A 23,388-nucleotide genomic window follows, 5' to 3' on the forward strand; every position below is an offset into this window, starting at 1 on the left:
CGACTTTTGGACTCCGAGGATGGCGGTGTGGTTGTTCAGAATAAAGCTCTTTCCTCCTTAGTGGTTGAAGTAAAAGAAAAACAGTTTAGTGATCCCTACTTGTTGCAGCTGAGAGAGGGGATTCACAAGCATAAGATGACGGCTTTTGAACAAAGGGGAGATGATGGTACCTTGAGGTATCGAGGCAGATTATGTGTTCCAAATGTAGATGGGCTCAGACAGCGAATCATGTCAGAAGCTCACAACTCCAGGTATTCCATTCACCCAGGTTCCACTAATATGTACCATGATCTTAAGGAGATTTATTGGTGGAATGATATGAAGAAGAATATAGCAGATTTTGTCGCTAAGTGTCTGAATTGTCAGCAAGTGAAAGCCGAACACCAGAGGCCTGGTGGTTTGGCTCAGAATATTGATATTATTGCCTGAAAACGGGAAATGATCAATATGGACTTTGTATCAAGTCTACCTCGTTCAGCTAGAAGACATGACTCTATTTGGGTGATCGTTGACCGGCTTACTAAGTCGGCGCACTTTTTGCCGGTCAAGATCACAGATTCAACAGAAGATTACACCAAGTTATATGTTAATGAAATTTTCAGATTGCATGTGACCCCATTATCTATTATTTCAGATCGTGGTGTTCAGTTCATACCGAACTTCTGGAAATCCTTTCAGAAAAGATTGGGTACCAAGGTGAACCTCAGCACAACTTTTCATCCGTAGACAGATGGCCAGGCAGAGCATACTATTCAGACTCTGGAGGACATGTTGAGATCATGTGTCTTAGATTTCAAAGGTAATTGGGATAATCACAGACCTCTCATCGAGTTTTCCTATAATAATAGTTATCATGGCACCTTTTGAAGCTTTGTATGGGCGAAGGTGCAGGTCACCGATTGGTTGGTTTGAAGTTGGTGAAGCAGAATTTTTAGGGCCATATTTGGTCTATCAGGTGATGGAAAAGGTCAAGTTGATTCAAGAGCATTTGAAAACGGCTCAGAGTTACCAGAAGTCTTACACAGATGTAAGTTGAAGGGACTTGGAATTTCAAGTTAATGATTGGGTGTTCCTCAAAGTCTCACGAAGGGTGTTATGAGATTCGGGAAGAAAGGGAAGCTTAGTCCCAGATATATTGGACCTTATAGAATTTCACGAACGGTCGGTCTAGTAGCTGATAAACTTGAGTTTCCCCAAGAGTTGGCCGCCGTACATCCAGTGTTTCATGTATCCATGTTAAGGAAGTGTGTAGGAGACACTTCGTTGGTTGTTCCTACTGATACGATAACAATTAATGATGGTTTGACCTATGAGGAGATCCCCGGAGCCATTCTTGACTGTCAAGTTCGCAAGTTGAGAACTAAAGAAGTGGCCTCAGTGAAAGTGTTATGGAAAAGTCATAAAGTTGAGGAAGCTACATGGGAAGCCGAGGAACATATCAAAACCAAGTACCCATTTTTGTTTGAAGAGCAAGCAGAGAACGCTCAAGGTAAATTCCCATAGTCCATGTCATGTCATGTCTCATGTCATGTATCCAGCGCTCAAGGCAAATTCCTATAGTCCATGTCATGTCATGTCTCATGTCATGTATCCAGCGCTCATGTCTCATGTGTCATGCTTCAGTGTCCATGTTTTCATGTAATCACGTCATTTCATGTCCGATGTTTCATGTCATGTTTACTTTACATTCATGTATTCAAGCCATGCCTAGCCAAGGGGGAGATATTCTAACGCCCCATACCTTTAACCTAAGCTTTGACCATGATTCTAGACTTAGAAAATCAGATAAAGAATGTGGGAATTGAAATTTCCTCTTCAGTTGTCAGATGGGGATTTACACCCCAGAACACGGACCGTATTTCAGTATACAGCCCGTATTTCAAATCATAAGTTGTCATCAAGATCACTGAGCATTCTGGAATTTGGATTAAGGGATATACATTGATAAATACGGACCGTATTTAGCAATGTGATTGGAATTTGGGAAAAAATTCTTGATGAAAGTTGTAGAGCTTTGAAATACCTTTCCAACGGTATATTATGGAGGTCAAACGGACATTTGTGCTAGTTATGGCCATTTTACTAAAGAGTCGCAGAGCAGTCCAAACAAAATACGGACTGAAATACGGCCCGTCTTTCAAAATACGACTAGTATTTTGTCGGGCGTAAAATTTAATGTTCCAGAACAGTATATATTCGTCCATATCAGTCAAATTATTATTTTTCATTCCTTCAAGCCCTAGAACGACCTCCTACCCCCTCCTAGCCCTCAAGGTTCAAGATTCAAGATTTTGAAAATCTTCTTCAAAGTTCAAGTTTTTAATTCAAGTCTTGGAGCATTACCAGGTATGTAGGGTTACTATATACGTGTGGGAACATCATTGTTCTTCCCCACGCCTGTTCCTCCATAAAAGTATGAAGCTTCACGAAAACTAGGGTTTTTAACTATGTTCATGATAACTCTAGGTCCATGCTCCATGTTATATTACGTATTAAATTGTTATAAATTCTTCGTTGTGTTCTTGATACATCATTACGATTATTGAGAATCTGTCTGTAATCCATGAAAACCCATACATTGCATTCCATGGGTTCTTACATGCAAGTTTATGAACTATTATGATATTTTCAAGAAAAGCTATATATATATGTTTTATAAGTTCATGCAAGAATAATACGAATGATTTCCATGTACATGCAAGTTATGATTCATGAAAAGCCATGGGCAGCAAGTGCCACTTATTTTCCATGTTCATGTTCTTGGGAGTTGCATTAATTACCGAGAAGGCTTCAAACAGCCTGAAACTACGTAGCCACCGTAGGATGAGGATCACTCCACCCATGCTTAGGACGATCTGTCATAATGACTGGATCCTTTCATAAAATTATTAAATCTCATGTCCCTGGAAAGGTATGAGTGTTCTGCTGGTAGGACACAAGTACCAGACCATGTTGTCGGTTATATTTACTGCTTTCCCTACTCACGATATTTTACACATGTTATATATGTATATGTAGTCATGTTCATGATCATGTTTCAGTTCAGTCTCTATTATGTTATTTTCATGTCCCGTGTTATTTCATTCAATTGCTTTACATACCAGTACATTCAATGTGTTGACGTCCCCTTTTATTGCCCGGGGGCCTGCATTTCACGATGTAGGTGCGGATTTACATGACGTCACATCTGCCCAGTAAGATTCGCTCTTGTCCCAGCAAGTACGTTTTCCAGTCAAGACTCATGATTAGAGGTTTCATAGACTAGTCAGTTTAGTTATGTTAGACATGCAAGGCGTTTAGCCATCTTTGGCTCAACTCATGTTATTTCCGCATTCATTTGTTAAACCAGTGTTTTATAAATGTTATGGCTCTCATATTTTATAAAATCTCATCACATTCATGCTATATTTCCGCTCATGTATGCCGTATGATAATTCAGCAAGCCATGTGGTTCACTTGGTCATGTGCAGTATGGCACCGAGTGTCGTGTTTCGCCCAGGCCATGGTTCAGGCGTGACAAAATGTGTCTTTTTTAATTAAAAAAAACACTATTTTAAAATATATAATAACAATTAAAAGTAATACTCTCAAAAAGAAAAGAAAAAACTTGATTTACACGCAATCAGAAAAGGACACATTATTAACAAAAAGAAAAAGAAAGAAAGGACACATTGAAAATTCTGAAATGAATAGTTGTTCTTGGTGCTCTTCACCATCTTCATATTGTTCTTGTTACAATCACGATTTTAATCTAAAATTTCAAGAGAAACTCCTCCAAATTTGTTATAACTGCAGCTTAAGATTCCCCACGAAGACCCAAAGACAATCCAACATTAATTTCTCAAAATTTTCATCAGATCAATTAACCCATTTAAACCTTCAAGCTTCTAAAGACTCCATTAGTGGCAAGTTTTTTTTTTAAATCTTTTTTGCTTCTTTTGTTTATTAAATAGATTAATTCGAAGAAAAATCATCTTTCTTGTCCCGTAAATGCTTAGGGAGACAGAGGGTGGTGGCGGTCTTGATTTTTTTTTGGTGAATAAGATAGCAATGGTGGAAGGTTTGTTAAATGGAGAAGAAAGAGAAAAAGAATAAAGAAGAAGAAGGAAATAACAAGAATTAAAAAACAAAAAAAACTATTTTTTGGGCTCTTCATGCGCCAGCTTGGGTGGAAATCACGCAAGTTGCCAAGTCAGCGAACATTATCTAAATGACACAGTCGGGCCCTACCTCAAGTGTCTAAATGAAACAAGGTTTAGTTGAGGTGTTCAAGTGAAAGAACCGGATAACCACAGGTGCCTATCGATGCGTTTGGCCTTTTAAGATTACAATGAATTCAATACTAAGTCCTAAATTTGCCTTTGACAGTATCATTTACTTCTTATAATAGAACTTCGAGAGAGTTATAAACTAATTACACAACTAAAAAACTGTCAAAACCTGACGGACAAAACCAACGGCCTGCGTCGATTTTTTCATTGAAACCTACGGGAAAGAGACCCAACACGGTCCGTCGGTTTTCATAGTGTCTCTTTCTGCAAAACGACGGACTGCGTCGGCTTTTTGTGACGAACTGCGTCACTTATGTGGTCCGTCTTTTTTTTATCCAATAATAAAAAATATTAAAAAAACGATGGACTGTGTCGGTTTTTTATTTAATTTATATTTTTTTAAAATAAACAAACCGACGCAGTCCGTTTTTTTTTTTGGAAATTATACATAATTAAAATGTTCAAAAACCTGCTCAAAACCAGCACTAAAATGCTTCAAATCAATTCTAAGAGAGCTACAACACATAAAATCACTCTAAGTAACAATCAAACACATCAAATACGATCTAAATAGACCTTCAAAGTTCAAAATATTAAAATGTCCAACCAAAAGTACCATTAACTAGTTCTACATAGTTTTAACAGAAGTCCGTAAAGCATAAAACATAAGTCCATTATGAAATCCAATCTACTACAACTCTCCATCCGGTGTCCGGGCTACGAAATCACTGTCATTATCATCTTTTAGGTCGGGGGGGGGGGGGGGGGGGGGGGGGGCGAAGAAGGGGGCACACCAAATGGTCCACATGCAATGTGGCTTTTAACCTGTGCCTTGAGCGATTCAAGGTTCACTTTCATCAATTTACTTTCCTCAACTCTTTTTGCCTCGGTCTCCGCTAATTTCCGATTAAGTTCTTTGATATTTTGCGCCATAGTTGTGACCTGAACTCCATCAACTCCCTCGGCTTGCCGAGAAGACCCTTCACCTCGCAATCTTGACCGAATGCAAATTAAGTTGTTCCTTGGGCCTAGATAGTATGCTCTACCCTTTTGTACTCCCCCAACTGCTCTACACCAAAATTCTACCTCTAATTGCGGTGGAGGACGGCTCGGCTGGTCAGGCTGAGTTTAGCTGTACTGGTCCACATCTTGCATAAATTGCGTCTGTATATTTAAAAATGAAACTTAGTAAATAACGAATATATCATATATAGACTTATATATAATTACTTAAATAATCAAATTATGACTTACATAAGAATCACGAGCCCTGTTTTCAACACATTCGATCGGATGCGACGCCTGCTTTTTCTTTTTTGTGTGGGTCTTTAGGAATAGCTGATCCTGAGTCAGCATCTGTCCCATAGCCTTTTTCTACAAAAAAAAAAGTTAAAGATAGAATTAATAACTCAATAATGACATATTGATCGTAGGTAACTTTAAAAGTATAAAACTACTTACCATTGTCCTAGTCACGTGCCCCTGACTTCTTGCACCCGCAGTGTGCAAAGCTCCACATTTCTGGGACGCACGGGCAGCCTTTGCTTGCTCAGACTTGGCGATAAACTCAGGAGTTCGCCAATATGCCTTAAGTTTCTCCCACTGTCCGTCGGTTAGACATCGGGGCTTCCACATATACTTTCTAGCCCTCGGAAACCAATCAGACAACCTTGAACTCCCCTTTTTCTCAAAGTTCACAGCAACCCTATCATTGTGTATTGGATACCATGTACACAACATCTGCAAATCAAATGGCTAATATTAGATGATATATATAAAAGTAAATTCGAGTTATGAAATGTATAATAAGATTCATACATTAAACTCTCTAAACATAGCTTGTCGAGTATCATATGGAATTTCACCCCATGTAGTATAAAACTGATCGCCATAAAGCCTCCGAACAACATCCAATATGCCTTTTGTAGTTTCGTGATTTGGATAGTACCTGCAGTAAAACAATTCAACGCATATAAGATTAAGATGAAAAAAACTTTAGGAAAACTTAATAAAAGACAATCTTACCCAGCTCCCTCAGGCACGATGAAAACCCAACCCATCGAATTTGTATCTCCTAGCTGTAGACCATGATATCCCCGTGCTTGTGCAGGTGCGGGAGGATGGGTCTGAGCCTGGCTCAGAGCTGGTGTGGATGGATGTGACTCAAGCTCAGAGCTGCTATCTCTAAGGCACAAATTAGATACATTGGGAGGTGTACCACGTGGAGAAGGCGAAGGAGACAAAGTGGCCGATATGCTAGGAGATCTGCCCCGTGGTCGGCAATACATAGGTGTAGGTATAAAAGCAGGATGGGTAAATGAGGGCGGCTGATATAAAGGTTTACATTTTTTCACAAATTCAACATCAATAACTTAAGCAAGCACAATCCCAACCAATTCTAACTTTAAATTTCCAATAACAATTCTAACTTTAATAACTTATGGATTCTAACTTTAATATAACTTTGAAAATCACAATCCCAACCAATTCTAACTTTGAATTCTCAATAACAATTATAACTTTAATAACTTATGGATTCTAACTTTAGTATAACTTGGAAAAGCACAATCCCAACCTGATAGATTATGTAAATATTAGTTAGAATATTTTGTAATCTGCTATTTTAGGTTAGAATATTTTGTATAATCTCCTATTTTAGGTTAGAATATTTTGTATATTAACCAATTCAAGGAATGAAAGGGGACCACGAAAAATATTTCCTACATGGTATCAGATTAGGGTTTCTTTCTTCTTCCTCCTTCCGCTACGCCCTAGTCCCTCTTTCTTCTTCCTCTTTCCGACACTTTTTCTTTCTTCTTTTCCACCATGGCCGACGCAACATCCCCTCTGGCTAAGCCCCCGTTCCACCCGGCCCTCGCGGTCTCCAATATCAAGAATCACATCTCTTTTACTCTTGAGATGGAGAACTCACAATACGGAACATGGGCTGAGCTTTTCAAGATTCATGCTCGTTCTCACAAGGTCCTTCATCACATCATTCCCCCACCCACAGGTAAGGAAAAGTCGGCTCCCAAAACTGATGAGGAAGTTGAATTATGGACGACTATTAACGCCACCGTGCTTCAATGGATATATTCGACAATTTCGAATGATCTGTTAAACACCATCATTGAACCTGACACTACTGCCATAGATGCTTGGGTTCGCTTGCGTGATATATATCAAGATCATCAAAACTCTCGTGCGGTGACTCTTGAACAAGAATTCACGACGACTCGTATGGAGGATTTTCCCAATGCCTCCGCCTATTGTCAACGTCTAAAGAGCCTTGCGGATCAACTGAAAAACGTCGGGGCTCCCGTGACGAATAGCCGCCTTGTCCTTCAAAAGGTTTCGGGTCTCACTAAAGCGTACAAAGGGGTTGGGACACAAATTCGCCATGCTAAGCCTCTCCCCCCTATTCACATAGGCTCGGTCTTCCCTTGTTTTGAAAGAACGTGAACTTGCGGCAATGGTGTCTCACGGGTCTGGTTCGGCTATGGTAGTCGCGATCGACGACGCGCCACTGCCCTCTGAAAACACAAGCTCACGCCGAGGGAAAACCAAAAATTCCCACCGCCAAAATTCTGGGACAGGCCAAAAAAATGGTTCTGGCCGCGGCTCAGGCTGCGGTAAAACACTAGCAGCAGCGGCGAACGTGGTGGTCCTGGCCGTCAGCGGGCTACTCTTCGTAGCAGTGGCCTGCCGGACAGTTTGGCCACTGGCAGTGGGTACCGCAGCCTCGCTGGGCTGCTGCTCCTCCCCCCTGCCCGTACCCGACGACTTGTTGGGCTCGCCCCCCGCCTGGCCCGCCACGGCAGCAGGGTATATTGGGTCCTCCTCCAGGCCAGCAGCTCTACACGGCAGCAGTGGCCCCTCATGGGTCGTATGTTCCAACCGACATCGAGTCCGCAATGCACACCATGACCTTGAACCCGCCCGATCAAAATTGGTACATGGATACCGGGGCCACTTCTCATATGACATCCTCGGACGGTAATCTCTCGTATTATTTTAATTTGAGCAATCAAAATAATGGTATTGTTGTGGTAAATGATCATTCGATTCCAATTCGTGGTTGTGGTCATACTAGTTTGCCTCCCCCAAACCCCCCTTTATCCTTGCGGAATGTCTTACATGCTCCTAAACTCATTAAGAATTTAATTTCAGTACGGAAGTTTACTACTGATAATTCTGTGGCTGTTGAATTTGATCCATATGGGTTTTCTGTGAAGGATTTTCAGACGGGGAATGGCACTAATGCAGTGTGATAGTCGGGGAGATCTTTATCCAATCACCACCATCAAATATCCAACCACCACTCCATCAACCTTTGCGGCGTTGTCCTGTCCTTTTTGGCATGATCTTTTGGGTCATCCAGGAAATTCTATTTTAGATTGTCTTAGGCTTAATAAAAGCATTGAATGTAATAAATCTAGTCATTCTAGTATCTGTCGTTCTTGCGTTCTTGGTAAACACATTAAGTTGCCGTTTGATTCTTCTCTTTCCGAAACTTTGATGCCATTTGATATTATTCATAGTGATTTGTGGACCTCTCCCGTGTTAAGTTCACTGGGTCATCGATATTATGTTCTTTTTTTGGATGATTTTTCGAAGTTTTTATGGACTTTTCCTTTGGCTAAGAAATCCGACGTCTATGCGAAATTCTTAGCTTTAAAAACCCACATTCATACCCAATTTGAACGTCATATTAAAAATGTCCAATGTGATAATGGGAGGGAATATGATAATGGTCAATTCAGGAAATTTTGTGAGTCTAATGGGATGTCATTTCGTCTTTCTTGTCCACATACGTCATCACAAAATGGGAAAGCCGAAAGAAAAATTCGTTCTATCAATAATATCACTCGGACTCTCCTTGCTCAAGCTTCTCTTCCCCCTTCGTTTTGGCATCACGCCTTACAAATGGCAACATATCTTCTTAATATTTTACCAAGTAAATTATTTGGTCATGTTTCTCCTCTTCAAGTGCTATACCACAAAAAGCAATCTTACTCTCATCTTCGGGTTTTTGGGTGTTTATGCTATCTCCTCTTTCCTTCTACGACTATCCACAAATTGCAAGCCCGGTATACACCGTGTGTATTTTTGGGGTATCCTACGAATCATAGAGGGTATAAGTGTTATGATTTATCGTCCCACAAAATCATTATTTCTCGTCACGTGATTTTTGATGAGAATGTTTTCCCGTTTTCCAATTTACGTTCTCCCACTTCAACTACTTATGATTTTTTGGATGATGGTATTTCCCCATTTTGGTTGCATCATATGGCCTCTGATCTAGATAGTCGGCCCAGCCCATCCCACAATTCTAACTTTGAATTCTCAATAACAATTCTAACTTTAATAACTTATGGATTCTAACTTTAATATAACTTTGAAAAGCACAATCCCAACCAATTCTAACTTTGAATTCTAAATAACAATTCAAACTTTAATAACTTGTGGATTCTAACTTTAATTCTAAAAGTTGAAAAGTAAATCTAGTCAAATAAAGTCTACATTTTAGTTTTGAGGTTATAGAAATATTATAACTTAACAATTCTAACTTTGAAAATCACAATCTCAACCAATTCTAATTTTGAATGCTCAATAACAATTCTACTAACTTATGGATTCTAACAAAAAGCACAATCCCAACCAATTCTAAAAATCGAAAAATAAAACTAGTCAAATAAAGTATACATTTTTGCACAAATTCAACATCAATAATATTACAAACATGATAACTAAGCTAACACAAACACATTGACAATGAACATAAAATATAGCACAATCTCAAGAAAAAAAAAATGAAAAGTAATCTAGTCAAATAAAGTTTACGTTTTTTCTCAAAACATCAATAACATTACAAATGCTATTTAACAAAGCTAAATAGACTAACATTAGGCCTAAAATCTACAAATAAAACTAAAATTGCAAGAATTCTAAAAGCCCTAATTTGAAAGAAACTAACCTCAATTTAGAAGTTAAAAACAGGGTTGGGGTAAGTGGGGGTGGGCTGTGCAGGCGGCGAGGGTGGTCAGCGGCAGCAGGAAGCTCGGTGGCGCAGTTGGCAGGGGTGGGCGGTGCATGCAGCTTAGGGTTTTTTTTTTAGAGGGAAGTGGGTTTATTTCAGGAAAGAGGGAAATGGGAGGACGAACCCGTGTGCGTCTTCTTGTATTAAAAAACTTGGCGGACAAACCGACACAGTCCGTCTGTTTTTTAATTCTGTTGACCCGATTTGACCAAAAAAAAATAGAAAACCGACGTCGTCCTTCGGTTTATTTTTTAAAAAAAAAAATTGTTTATTAATATTTTAAAAAACAAAATGGATTATAAATTATTGAATATATTTTTAAAATTAAAACCGATGTCATCCATCGGTTTTTAATTATTTATTTATTTATTTTTAATAAAACCGACGTCCCACATCGGTTTTTGTATAAAAAAAAATTGGCGGAATTATAAGTTCAAAATTTCCCCAAAAAACTGACGTTTTTTAATTAAAAAAATATTAGAAATACACAAAACCGACGTAGTGCGTCGGTTTTCCATCAGTTTTTTGTCCGTCGAATTTTGGCAATTTTTTAGTAGTATTAATCAGTTATATGTTAGTCAAAAACTGCTGCTGTTAAAGCATTTGATTCATTAACTAACTTTAAAATGTTAATGACAAATTAGTACAGACGTGTAAGCTCATCCTATTAAAATTAAACTACTCTTAATCAATCAATGAATATTTGGGAGATTAATTGAATCAAGTAATCAGCCTTCTCTTTAGACCAAACAATATTCTCTCTTTTCTGATACCTATCAGGAAGTTGGAATTTGCATCATTGCATACATATATACATGCACTTCTAGATTGAGAAGAAAATAATATTGGCAAGTGGAGTTGTGATGACTAGTTCAGAGCTATGTATATTAATTCAACCTAAAATTAAAGAACACTATTCCAATATGGACTATCCAGGCAGCTGCAGCCACTGGAGTTGACCCGACACTTTCTTTCATTGTTAATCAATCTTAAAGAATTTAGCTAGAGAGATTGCTATAATTTTTAGTCTTATCATTGTCCAGATTCATAGTTTGTTTATATAATGAATTCTTGCAAACTCATTCATTTTATCTTTAAAGGAAATGTTCTAATTATAACCAGAAAAATATCAAAAGCTGGCCGTTATTGATAACTCTGAAAGAAATTTGGGCTCAAATTATATGCCAAGTTTAAAATCACAAATTGTAGTTACAATACTTCTAGTATGTAGCAGAAGTCCTTTTTTCTTTCTTAAACTTTGCGCGCATGTCAAACAGGCAAATTTCTTTGATCGAATTCAAAAAAAATAGAAAAAGATGTTCTTTATGACGACATTCAATAAAATTAGAACGATGTGTAAAAGATTAGCATGATCCCTTCGCAAAGATAACACACATAAATAAATAAATAAAAAGATGACCTCGCCTAAATATCTTTCTGTTCATGTTGCACATTTTGGGACCACAACGGCTGATTCTTGTTTTTTTTTTTTTTTTTCTGCTTTTTTTTTTTTCATTTTTGTGGCTGATTCTTGTTTCAATCACACAGTTCTATATTCGCAAAAAATGCTATTAGAGCTTTCCAAGAAGATTATAACATGAGCATAAGTACTACTACTCCTATAAATTGGAGTACGTTATGTAGACATTTCTCCCAAACCAAATAGTGTTTCAATTTCCGATTAATAGGGGACAAGCCATTCAACTTGTCACTAACCAAAAATATGGCATTGAAGAATACTTATAGAAGAAACATTTCAAGTGATGGAAAACTTGAAATGAGTTTGCAAGAATTCAAGAGATGGCTAAAGAGATTTGATTTAGACAAGGATGGGAAGATAAGTAAAGAAGAACTTCGAGAGGCAGTAAGAGCAAATGGCGGTTGGTTCAGCAGGATAAAGGGCAGCCATGGCATAAAAGTTGCAGATGCTAATGGTGATGGATTTATTGATGAGAAGGAATTCAAAAACCTTATTGGATTTGCAGAGAGAAATTTAGGTGTTAGAATTATCTAAGATATGTCCCCTTAATTCTTACTATGTTTTATGCGAGATGATGCTTAACATGGAAACATACAGTACTAATGTTGTATTTTGTGGTTACAAAAGTAATTAGATATGATAAATCACTCTTATACATTTATTATTTCTCGATTTATTGAGTGCTTGGTTCTAATCATCATTCAGATTTTTGTTACTTGAGCTATATATCCTACTCCCTCCATTTCAAAATATGTGATGTTTTTACCTTTTCAATTTTGTTTCATAACAAGTGGTGTTTCACAAAATAAAGAAAGCATTAATTTTTGAGAAAATTACACTGTATATTAATTGGGGCAACAATGCTACCAAAATTGACCCATTTTTTTAATTCTTACAAAAAATAACCCAAACTTCTCTCTCTCTCTCTCTCTCTCTCTCTCTCTATGTTGGTATAGGTGTCTGTGTATGTCTGTATATATCTGTATTTTTTTGTATATGTTTGTATATTTTGGGCTATTTTTTGTAATGTAAGTTTTGGGTTATTTTTTTTGCAATGTAAGTGACCAACTTGTATATTTCTGAAATTTTCCCTTAATTTGTTTCCTCCAATTTTACCTTATTTAATTTAAAGAAATGTAGTTTTACGTGACCAACAAATCGTTAAGGATCTATTTCTTTTTCAAGACATTTGACTAAGGGTAAATTAGTAAAAACACTTCTTACTTTCTAGGAATGAATAGTTTTCTTAAAGAGTGTATAAGCTAAAAGCACCATTTATTATGAAACGAATGGAGCAGTCACATTACAAACTCATACAAGCTGGGATTTTTTTCCATGTTAGTGAACCTTAAAAATATGACCAAAAAGACAACATATATAAAAGCTTCGACATACTTCCTCAGTTTTATTTGATGCGGCTAGTTTCATTTGATGCGTTTCCCGAATTCTCTTGTTTGCCACTAACTGGAGTCATTCATTTTAGATTCTAATAATTTTATGTTTACGTCATAATCGCATTTGATTAATTGACATTATAACTTATAAGAAAGGTATTCGACGTGGGAAGTACTTTAACTCGGCCTGAGCAATGTAGTTGACTGTTGACTGTTGACTGTTGAGACTTGAGAGATTAATTGAATCCACTCATCGGCCTTTTATCTGAGAATTTAACTTCTATACCTTACAATTTAGAAGATTTTTGATATTATCAAGTCATTTAAAAGATAAATAATAAATAATTAACTCGAAAATAAGACAAGTTATTGTTACTGCATGCATGCTAAATTACGCTAATAGTGTAGATGAAATAGTATACTATGGATTGAGTTCCTTTCTATTTCTCTTCTCTCAATTTTCCCCAAGTTCTATCTTAGATTAGAGACGCATGACATGGATTAAAATTAATGATTAAGATTTAATTGACTAAAACAAGGCTCTAACCATAGTTTATATAATTAATAACTTATCCATAAATATATTAAAATACTTTCTCTCTCTTCCTATTTACTTTTCCTAATCTTTTCTGATTTACCCGATTAGTTTTTGCTACTTAATTTTCTTTTCCTAATAGACCCATTATTTAATTGGTGATATTTTCCATTTTTTCAATTATGATGCTTACTAATTCACATAATATAGACCTCATTATTCAATTAGTAATTGTATATTTCTGAAAGAGTTGTCTATATTCTGAAAAATATCACTGTTAAAGAGTTATCATGATTGAAAAAAAGATGGAATATTAAAATAGGAAGAGAGAGAAAGTATTTTAATATATTTATGAATAAGTTATTAATTATATAAACTATGGTTAGGGCTTTGTGTTAGTCAATTAAATCTTAGTCATTAATTCTAACTCATGCCATGTGTCTCTAATCTAAGGTAGAACTTGGAAAAAATGGAGAGAAGGGAAATAGAGAGGAAGCCAATCCGTATACTATCAGTGTACATAGGTTAAATCCTTTCTCTAATACTCAATTATTTACACCGTCAGCGAAAAGCACACAATTAAATGTGGAAAATGAGGAGATGCCAAACAGGAAAATGGATTATTGCAACCATGCACTCTTTTTTGAAGAAAAAACATTGTATGTATTTTTGGAAAAGAAAAAAGCCGCAAATTAATGGGGTAGTGGAATAAATGGCTTAAGTGTTTGAAGTGCATGACGATCGTGTAAGCGAGCTCTAAGATCACATCTTTCGAATAAAATCTAGTTAGAAAAGGAAATTCAATTAGAGATAAGCGTTTCTGATACATATGGAAAAATAGAAACCAAGACTAGGAATTTTTAACAAACAGGATCAAGAATCATTACTCTTTCGTTTCGACACAAGAAAAAAGGATTTTTCTACACCCCTTTCTTGTGTCGAAGACTAGGAAGACAAATAATCTTTGTGAACCCATACGACTTTCGTTCTTTCATTTCTTGTTCTTGGTTTGAACTGTTAGTTGAATTATTTCTTGATTTCATCTGTTTATTCATTCAATTCACAGTCCTTATACAGGAGCAGCTCTGGGTGAATATTTTATGTATCGTGAACGAACACCTAAAAATTTAAGTTGTTGAGAAAGAGCATAACATATGAGAGCCTGATTCTATTTTTAATGGCGTGAAAATTAATTTTGACAACGAATGGCTGCGGCATTGAGACTCAAACTTAGGATCTCTATTTGCTTTAATATCATATTAAAGTGTATGATCATCTCATTTAAAAATTTAAACTATCATAAATCACTTTTTTATTTGTTTAATTATATTCTCAATCGTTCGGAGCAATTTATTTAACCTAACAGGATCATAAAGTTATGATTCCACTATCCAGGCAGCCGCAGCCACAGGAACAGCTTATTAGTTTATTATTCTCTCATTACTAATCAATCTCAAAGAGTGGCATTGCTGCTTTTAGCTGTATCGCACTATCCGGATTCATAGATATATAAATTAACAATTCTTGTTAAAAGTAAAGCGCAACCTTGCAAATTAAAGGATATTATGACAAGTGTCTGTTAAATAATGAGAGTACATGTACAATTATTTTTTAGTCTTTAAGCAAGCAAATTACTTATTAAATGAGATTCAAAACTGCTATTTTTGAAGAAAAAGAACGATCCGCGGCTTTCTTCTCTTTTTACACGTTTTGGGACCATAATGGATTGTATGCATGCATGATGCATGCACTTCTCTAAAAGAAAACAATGGAAATGGCACTTCTCTATGTATTAATTAACCTCAAAAAAGTACTTGTAGTTGTAGGCAGGGAAACTTCCAGAATATATCCAAGCAGGTGCAGCAACATAATCTCATTATTGAATATAATCATCTCATCTACAAATTTAAATTATTAAAAAAAAACACTTTATTTAATTATATTTCAAACACGCTTTCTTATACGCGCAAGATTGATTTGTTTTTATGAGTCAAGCAACTGCATTATTTTAATATAATAAAGGGTGTGACGATTAGACTTGAAACCATTACTTCTGTTTGCTGTGACACAATATTGAAATATAGGATACTCCCATCTGGTAGGGCCATAATTTAAAAAGAAGTTGAATTATATATCATCTCAAGGGCCATAATTTAAAAAGAAGTTGAATTATATATCATTTCATTCAAAAGTTTAAATCGATATAAAAAACAACACATTTATTTCGTTAATCATATTTTAAACCATGATTGCTTTAGTTCCTCTCGTTATTAATCAATCAAAAAGAGATAGTTTACTATTTTTAGATGTATAATTGTCGTCCACCCATCGTTCTATAACAATTCTTGGTAAATTAAACTAAAGCAACCATGCAAAGGATGTAGCATTATACTAGATAATGGAAGTATGTATGTGTGAGATTGTTTAGTCTTTAACAGACAAATGCTTAGATCCGATCAGAACCGCCGTTTAATTTGAAGCCAAAAGGTGGCTTTTCGTTCGCCTTTACACGTTTTGCGACCATACTTAATTGTTGATTATTCTTATTCGAATGTAGTACATAGCTTTCGGTTTTATTAATTTTATAACCACTAGCTACTAGTACTATAAATTAGATCGTCTCTTGAACATGTTTAACAATAAAGCAAACATTCTCATATAATTAACTTGTCATCCTCAATCAGAAATGGCATTGAAGAATACTTATAGAAGAAACGTTGCAAGTGATGGGAAATTAGAGATGACCTTGCAAGAATTCAAGAAGTGGCTAAAGAGATTTGATACAAACAATGATGGGAAAATTAGTAAAGAAGAATTACGAGAGGTTATAAGAGCAAATGGTGGCGGTTGGTTCAGTAGGCTAAAGGGGAGTCGTGGCATAAAAGCTGCAGATACTAATGGTAATGGATATATTGATGAGAATGAATTCAACAATCTTGTTGAGTTTGCACAGAGGAATTTAGGTGTAAGAATTGTATCATATTAATTAGTGTAATATTCTTTCGAATTGAGTTGCTACTACTAACGGACAACTCAAAATATTCATCTCTCTGTACCTAAATGCCATACATATATTTGTTCTAGTCTATATGTAGTTTTCATTTTCTCTTGCAGTTCCATCATTAGTAAGTGGGTTTTTCATATCAAGATAGCTCTAATGGTTCGGTGGGTTGCTATAAAGCTCAATTGATGGTAAGGTTACTCTCAATGGGAAGATTATTTTCAAATTAATTTTTGCCGGTGGTTAAGTTAAGCACCATTAAGTAGTAGAATCTTGCCGAATTATCAGGATTTCTGATGGGCGAAACTTGTCTTATGACAAACTCTAATTGATCGCCTGGATTTGTGACTACATCTTGACAGATTGTCAGAGTTTGGTCACAGTCTCACAGATCCTAATGGATTTAGTTTCAAAGTGATGGACAGAATTTACCTTGTCACAAATCCTGACAGATTGTGAGAATTTGCTCACAAATCCTAATTGATTTAGTTTCATATTTATGGGCATAACTTACCTTGTTACAATCCTGATAGACCGTTGGGTCGCCAGAATTAATTACTGATCATCCTGAGGGATCACTATAACTTACTGTTCGTGTTGCACATTTTGGGACCACAACGGCTGATTCTTGTTTCAACCACACAGTTCTGTATTCACAAAAAATGCTATTATTAGAACTTTCCAAGAAGATTATAACAGGAGCATAAGTACTATAAATTAGAGTACGTTATGTAGACATTTCTGCCAAACCAAATAGTATTCCAATTTCCAATTAATAGGGGACAAGCCATTCAACTTGTCACTAACCAAAAATATGGCATTGAAGAATACTTATAGAAGAAATATTTCAAGTGATGGAAAAATTGAACTGAGTTTACAAGAATTCAAGAGATAGCTAAAGAGATTTGATTTGGATAAGGATGGGAAGATAAGTAAAGAAGAACTTCCAGAGGCTATAAGGGCAAATGGTGGTGGTTGGTTCAGCAGATTAAAATGAAGCTATGGAATAAAAAGTTGCAGATGCTAATGGAAATGTATTTACTTGATGAGAAGGAATTCAAAAACCTTGTTGAATTCGCACAGAGAAATTTAGTATTAGAATTATATAACAATATATAATTAATGTGCGAGATCCCCTTAATTCTCACTCTATGTATATGTCTTGGTCAATGGTGATGCCTAACACTATGTGGTTACAGAAATACTTACATTTACTACTAAATAACTCTTATCCGTATATTACTTCTTAATTAATCGAGTGCTTGGAATTTGATCATCATTCATGAGATGCGATCATTTATTTCTGAGGTTTTCTCATCATTTTAATAAACCTTAAAAAGCTTACGACAGGCTCCCTCCGTTTATTCTATGTGTCTTAATTTAACTGGAAATGGAGTTTAAGAATATAAAATAGATTTTGAATTTTATAATCTTAAAGTAAAGATATGTACTATGTACTCCCTACATTCTAATTATCCGGCATACTTTCCTTTTTAGTACATAAAAAGAGAATGTTCTACTTCCTTGTTAATAAACAATTTAATTTTAAATATCTCATTATTTTACCTAGATGAGATGATTTATAGTTACACAATGTCTATAATTTGTTTTAGATCACAGGTGTCAACGAGTTATTTTTTTTTTTAAACTCCGTGTCCAATCAAACACCGTCACATAAATTAGGATTAAGGAAATATAACATATACCAGAGATATCCTTATAATTCCTGATTAAAAAAAAAACCAGAGATATCCTTGTAATCTTGTGATCCTAATAAACATGTCATGTCATTTATGCACTTCTCGAGAAGAAAAAAAAAATAAAGAAAGCATACTTTTATTTACTTAATTATATTATTAACACGTTCTTCACGTGTCGGGCGTGATTTTATTTTTACTGGGTTAAGCATGTGAAAATTCTTTCTGATAACGAGTGACAATGAGACTTAAATCCAAGACCTTTGTCTGCGCTGATATCATATTAAAGTGTGTGACCCTCTCATCTAAATGCTTAAATCCTAGAGAAAGCATACTCTCATTAATTTATTTAATTATATTCTCAACCGTTAGTTCGGAGCTATTTATTTAACCTAGCAAAATGGTAAAGTTAAGATCCCCCCTATCCAGGCAGCCGCAGCCGCAGGAACTGCTGATTACTTTATTATTCTATAATTACTCAATATTAGTAATTGATCTTAAAGAGTGAGATTGCTAGCTGTTTTTCTTGAAATTGAAGGATAGTATTACAAGTGTCTGTTCAATAATGAGAGTATATGTCTACAATTATTTCTGAGTCTTTAAGCAAGCAAATTTTTTATTAGATCAGATTCAGAACTGCTGTTTTTGTTGAAAAAGAAGACCTCTGATGGATTTCTTCTCGTTTTACACGTTTTTGGGACCAACAATGGATTGCATGCATGCACTTTTCTAAAAGAAAACAATGACAAGTGTCACTTCTCTATGAATTAATTAACCTAAACAAAAAAGTACTTTTAGTCAGGACAACATTCAGGATATATCCAGGCAGCTGCAGCTACAGAAATGAAGATTATCGTATCACAATCTCTAATCTAAAAATTTAGATTGTGAATTATATTTTCAACATATTGCCTCACGCATGGGCTTGATTTTCTTTTATGGGTTAATGATAGACTAAATAGTCTACGTAAATATTGTAAATATATTAGGCATGATCTCTTCCTTATGTATAGTAATTAGGTCCTATAATTTAGCCTAGTATTATGCTGATAGGTAAATACCTACTTTGTATATAATGACTTTCAGACATCAATACATATTACGGATTGATTTCCTACATGGTATCAGACTAGGTTTCTCCTAAAAACCCTAGCATCCTAAACCCTAGCCGTCCACTTCCCTCTCTCCTAACCCTAGCCGTCGCCCCCCCCCCCCCCCCCCCCTCCTCATCCCTCTTCTCTCTTCAATGGCTGACAACAAAAATTTCCATTCTGCTTTAACTGTCACGAATGTGAAATTGTTAATACCAATCACTCTAGACATGAAAACCGACCATTATCACAAATGGGCGACACTATTCAAAGTTCTAGCCCGCGTCCACTCCGTACTTGAGCACATCATACCACCAACTGACACCACTGAACTCACCGCGTACAACGCAGCGAAGGCGGCTAATCTTCCGCTCTGGAAACGGCTAGATGCGGTGGTCCTTCAATGGATATACACCACTGTATCCCATGAAATTTTTACCTCTATTCTCGTGGCGGATGATGTTGCGGAGAAGGCTTGGAATCGAGTTGCTCAACTTTTCCAAGATAACAAGCACTCAAGGGCAGCGTACCTTGAAACTGAATTCACCACCACAAAAATGGCTAACTTCGGCTCGGTTATGGCCTATTATAATAGGCTAAAGTCACTCGCGGATCAGCTTGCTAACGTGGGGTCGCCGATGTCCGACCAATGTATGGTCTTGCGCCTCCTTGCGGGCTTACCGGAGACATATGCACACTTAGTCACCACCATTCAGCAGAAGGATGTGCTGCCCTCTTTCACTGAAGTGTGCTCCAGACTCAAGCTCGAAGACGTCGCAGCCAAGGAACATGCCCGCGATTCTAGTCCCACGGCTCTACTTGTTGATAATGATACTCCCTCCCCGCCACCTGGCGACACCAATAATTCAACTAACCGTCGTGATAATAATCGTGGCGGGAATTCCAACAGGAACAAGGGAAAGGGGAATAACAACAACAACAACAACCGCGAGAAATCCGGCTGCAGCGGCGGCGGACAGACCAGCCACGGCCAGTGGCCGACGGGACAGCCACCGGCAGGGGGCTACTACTGGCCTGCCTGGCCACCTCAGCAATGGCCACTGCCCCCCTGCCCATATCCGACAAGGCCGTGGCAGCAGCGTCCCACCACACCGCGGCCCAGCAGCGGCATTCTCGGTGCGGGTCCACGACCTCAGCAGGCCTATTCCATGCATGGTCCGACCTATTCTGGGTACATTCCAACAGATGTGGAAGCAGCCATGCACACTCTGTCCATGCATCAACCGGATGATAATTGGTACATGGACACCGGAGCGACTTCCCACATGACTGCCAACTCAGGTACTCTCACGTCTTATTTTAATTTGAGCAATAATTCTGGAATCATTGTTGGTAATGGTAGAACTATTCCAATTCGAGGCTATGGTCATACATCCCTACCCCCACCTAATCCCCAATTACGTCTCCAAAATGTCTTGCATGCTCCAAAACTCATCAAAAACCTTATTTTCGTACGTAAATTCACTAAGGTAAATTCACTAAGGACAATAATGTTTCTGTTGAGTTTGATCCTCTTGGGTTTTCTGTGAAGGATTTACCGACGGGGAGCCGCCTAATGAGATGTGAGAGCACCGGGGAATTGTATCCCATCACTGCCACAAAACGGACCACTCCACCATCAACCTTCATTGCCGCATCACCTAGCTTGTGGCATTCCCGACTTGGCCATCCGAGAAATGCTATCCTTAGTTCTCTTCGTAGTAATGCCTTAATTGAATGTAATAGGGCCCAAACTTCTTTTTGTACCTCTTGTCCTTTGGGGAAACATGTTAAATTGCCATTTTATGATTCATTGTCATTTACTACTATGTCATATGATATCATTCATAGTGATTTATGGACATCTCCTGTTTTGAGTTCTAATGGGCACCGCTATTATGTTTTCTTTCTTGATGATTATAGTAATTTTCTTTGGACTTTTCCAATCTCTAACAAGTCCCAAGTTTATTCTACTTTTCTATCTTTTAAGGCATTAATACGGACTCAATTCGAAAGAGATATAAAAAACATTCAATGTGATAATGGGCGGGAGTTCGCCAATGGGCATTTTCAATCTTTTTGCGCCTCCAATGGTTTAAATTTCAGATTTTCTTGCCCCCATACCTCTCCTCAAAACGGCAAAGCGGAAAGAAACATTAAATCCATTAACAACATAGTGCGCACTCTTCTTGTCCACTCCTCCATACTCCCCTCCTTTTGGCATCATGCTCTCCAAATGGCCACATACCTCCTTAATGTACTTCCCACCAAGGTCCTTGGGTATAAATCACCAACGCAAGTTCTCTACCAACGAACCCCCTCCTATTCTCATCTCCAGGTTTTTGGGTGTCTATGCTATCCACTTTTCCCATCTACAACTATTCATAAGTTACAAGCAAGATCCACCCCGTGTGTATTTTTGGGCTATCCGTTGAATCATAAAGGCTATAAATGTTATGATTTATCCACCAACAAAATCATCATATCAAGGCATGTCATCTTTGAGGAAACTCAATTTCCCTTCTCAAAGTTGCACTCACCAACCCCAACCTCTTATGATTTTTTGGACCATGGGATTTCTCCATTCACCCTGCATTTTATGTCGTAGCCCACTCCTCCCGTCGTTCCCTCGGTCCAGCCCGATCCCCCCACTGCCCAGCAGCCCCTCCCCCCCCCCCCCCCCCCCCACTGCTCCACCCGTGATTGCCCAGCAGCCCGTCCCCCCACTGCCCAGCAGTCCAACCGTACGGACAGATTACGGATTGATTTCCTACAGTTAAGTATGTGATTTTTTTTTCTTATATAAAGGAAGTTAAACACGTGAAAATTTTAAAAAAGGATGGCTATAAGCTAACTGATGAACACGAACCTCTATCTGATCTGGTATCATGTTTAAAATGAAATGTTTATCCGTTTTAGCCTAGTCTAAAACTTAATTGATCGAAAGAACACAACTTTATTTATTTATTGCATTTCTGCCGTGACTGCTTTAGTTCCTCTCATTACTAATCAATCTAAAAGAGACAGTAGCTATTCTAAGATGCATATATTATGTACGTCCACCCGTAGTTGTATAACAATTCTTGGTAAATTAAACTAAAGCAACCATGCAAAGGATATTATACCAGCTAGATAATGGGGTTGATTTAATTTGGTAATAGGAAAAAAAGTTAGATAATGGAATCGTATGTGATTGCACAATTGTTTAGTCTTTAACAGACAATTTGTTAGATCCGATTAAAGAACCGCCGTTTAATTTTGAAGTTAAAGATGGCTTTTTCGTCTTGCCTTTACACGTTTTGCGACCATAATTAATTGTTGATTCTTATTCGAAGGAATATACATAGCTTTCGGTTTTATGTCCGCTAATTTTAATACTACTAGCATACTACTATAAATTAGACCTTCTCCTGAAGATGTTTAACAGTAAGGAAAACATTCTCATTAATTCCATAAGAAATGGGGTTGAAGAATATACTTATAGAAGAAGTGTTGCAAGTGATGGGAAACTTGAAATGAGTTTGCAAGAATTCAAGAAAGGGCTAAAGAGATTTGCTACAAATAATGATTGGAAAATAAGCAAAGAACTTCTTCAAGAGGCTGTAAGGGCAAATGGTGGCAGTTGGTTCAGTAGGCTAAAGGGCAGACGAGGCATAAAAGCTGCAGATACTAATGGTGATGGATATTGATGAGAATGAATTCAACAATCTTGTTGAATTTGCACAGAGGAATTTAGGTGTTAGAATTATATCATACTAGTTTTTTTCTTTCTTTGGGATGGGCGAGTTTGTTAATAGTACTAAATTGAGTTGGAACTACTACACATGTACAACTCAATCCCTGATCTATGCCTAACATTCATATTTAATTTTATTAGTA

At 37.0% G+C, this 23,388-nt stretch overlaps 1 protein-coding gene across 1 annotated transcript; it reads left to right on the forward strand.

The window, feature by feature from the left end:
- Positions 1 to 16,406: 16,406 nt before the first annotated feature.
- LOC132601873 (probable calcium-binding protein CML23) lies at positions 16,407 to 23,198 on the forward strand. Its single transcript, XM_060314928.1, has 2 exons — positions 16,407 to 16,694; positions 22,926 to 23,198. The coding sequence occupies exons 1-2, from the start codon at positions 16,407 to 16,409 to the stop codon at positions 23,196 to 23,198; spliced, it is 561 nt and encodes a 186-aa protein (XP_060170911.1).
- The last annotated feature ends 190 nt before the right edge of the window (positions 23,199 to 23,388 follow it).

Source organism: Lycium barbarum, chromosome 7 (genome assembly GCF_019175385.1).
Source record: "Lycium barbarum isolate Lr01 chromosome 7, ASM1917538v2, whole genome shotgun sequence".
NCBI lineage: Eukaryota > Viridiplantae > Streptophyta > Magnoliopsida > Solanales > Solanaceae > Lycium > Lycium barbarum.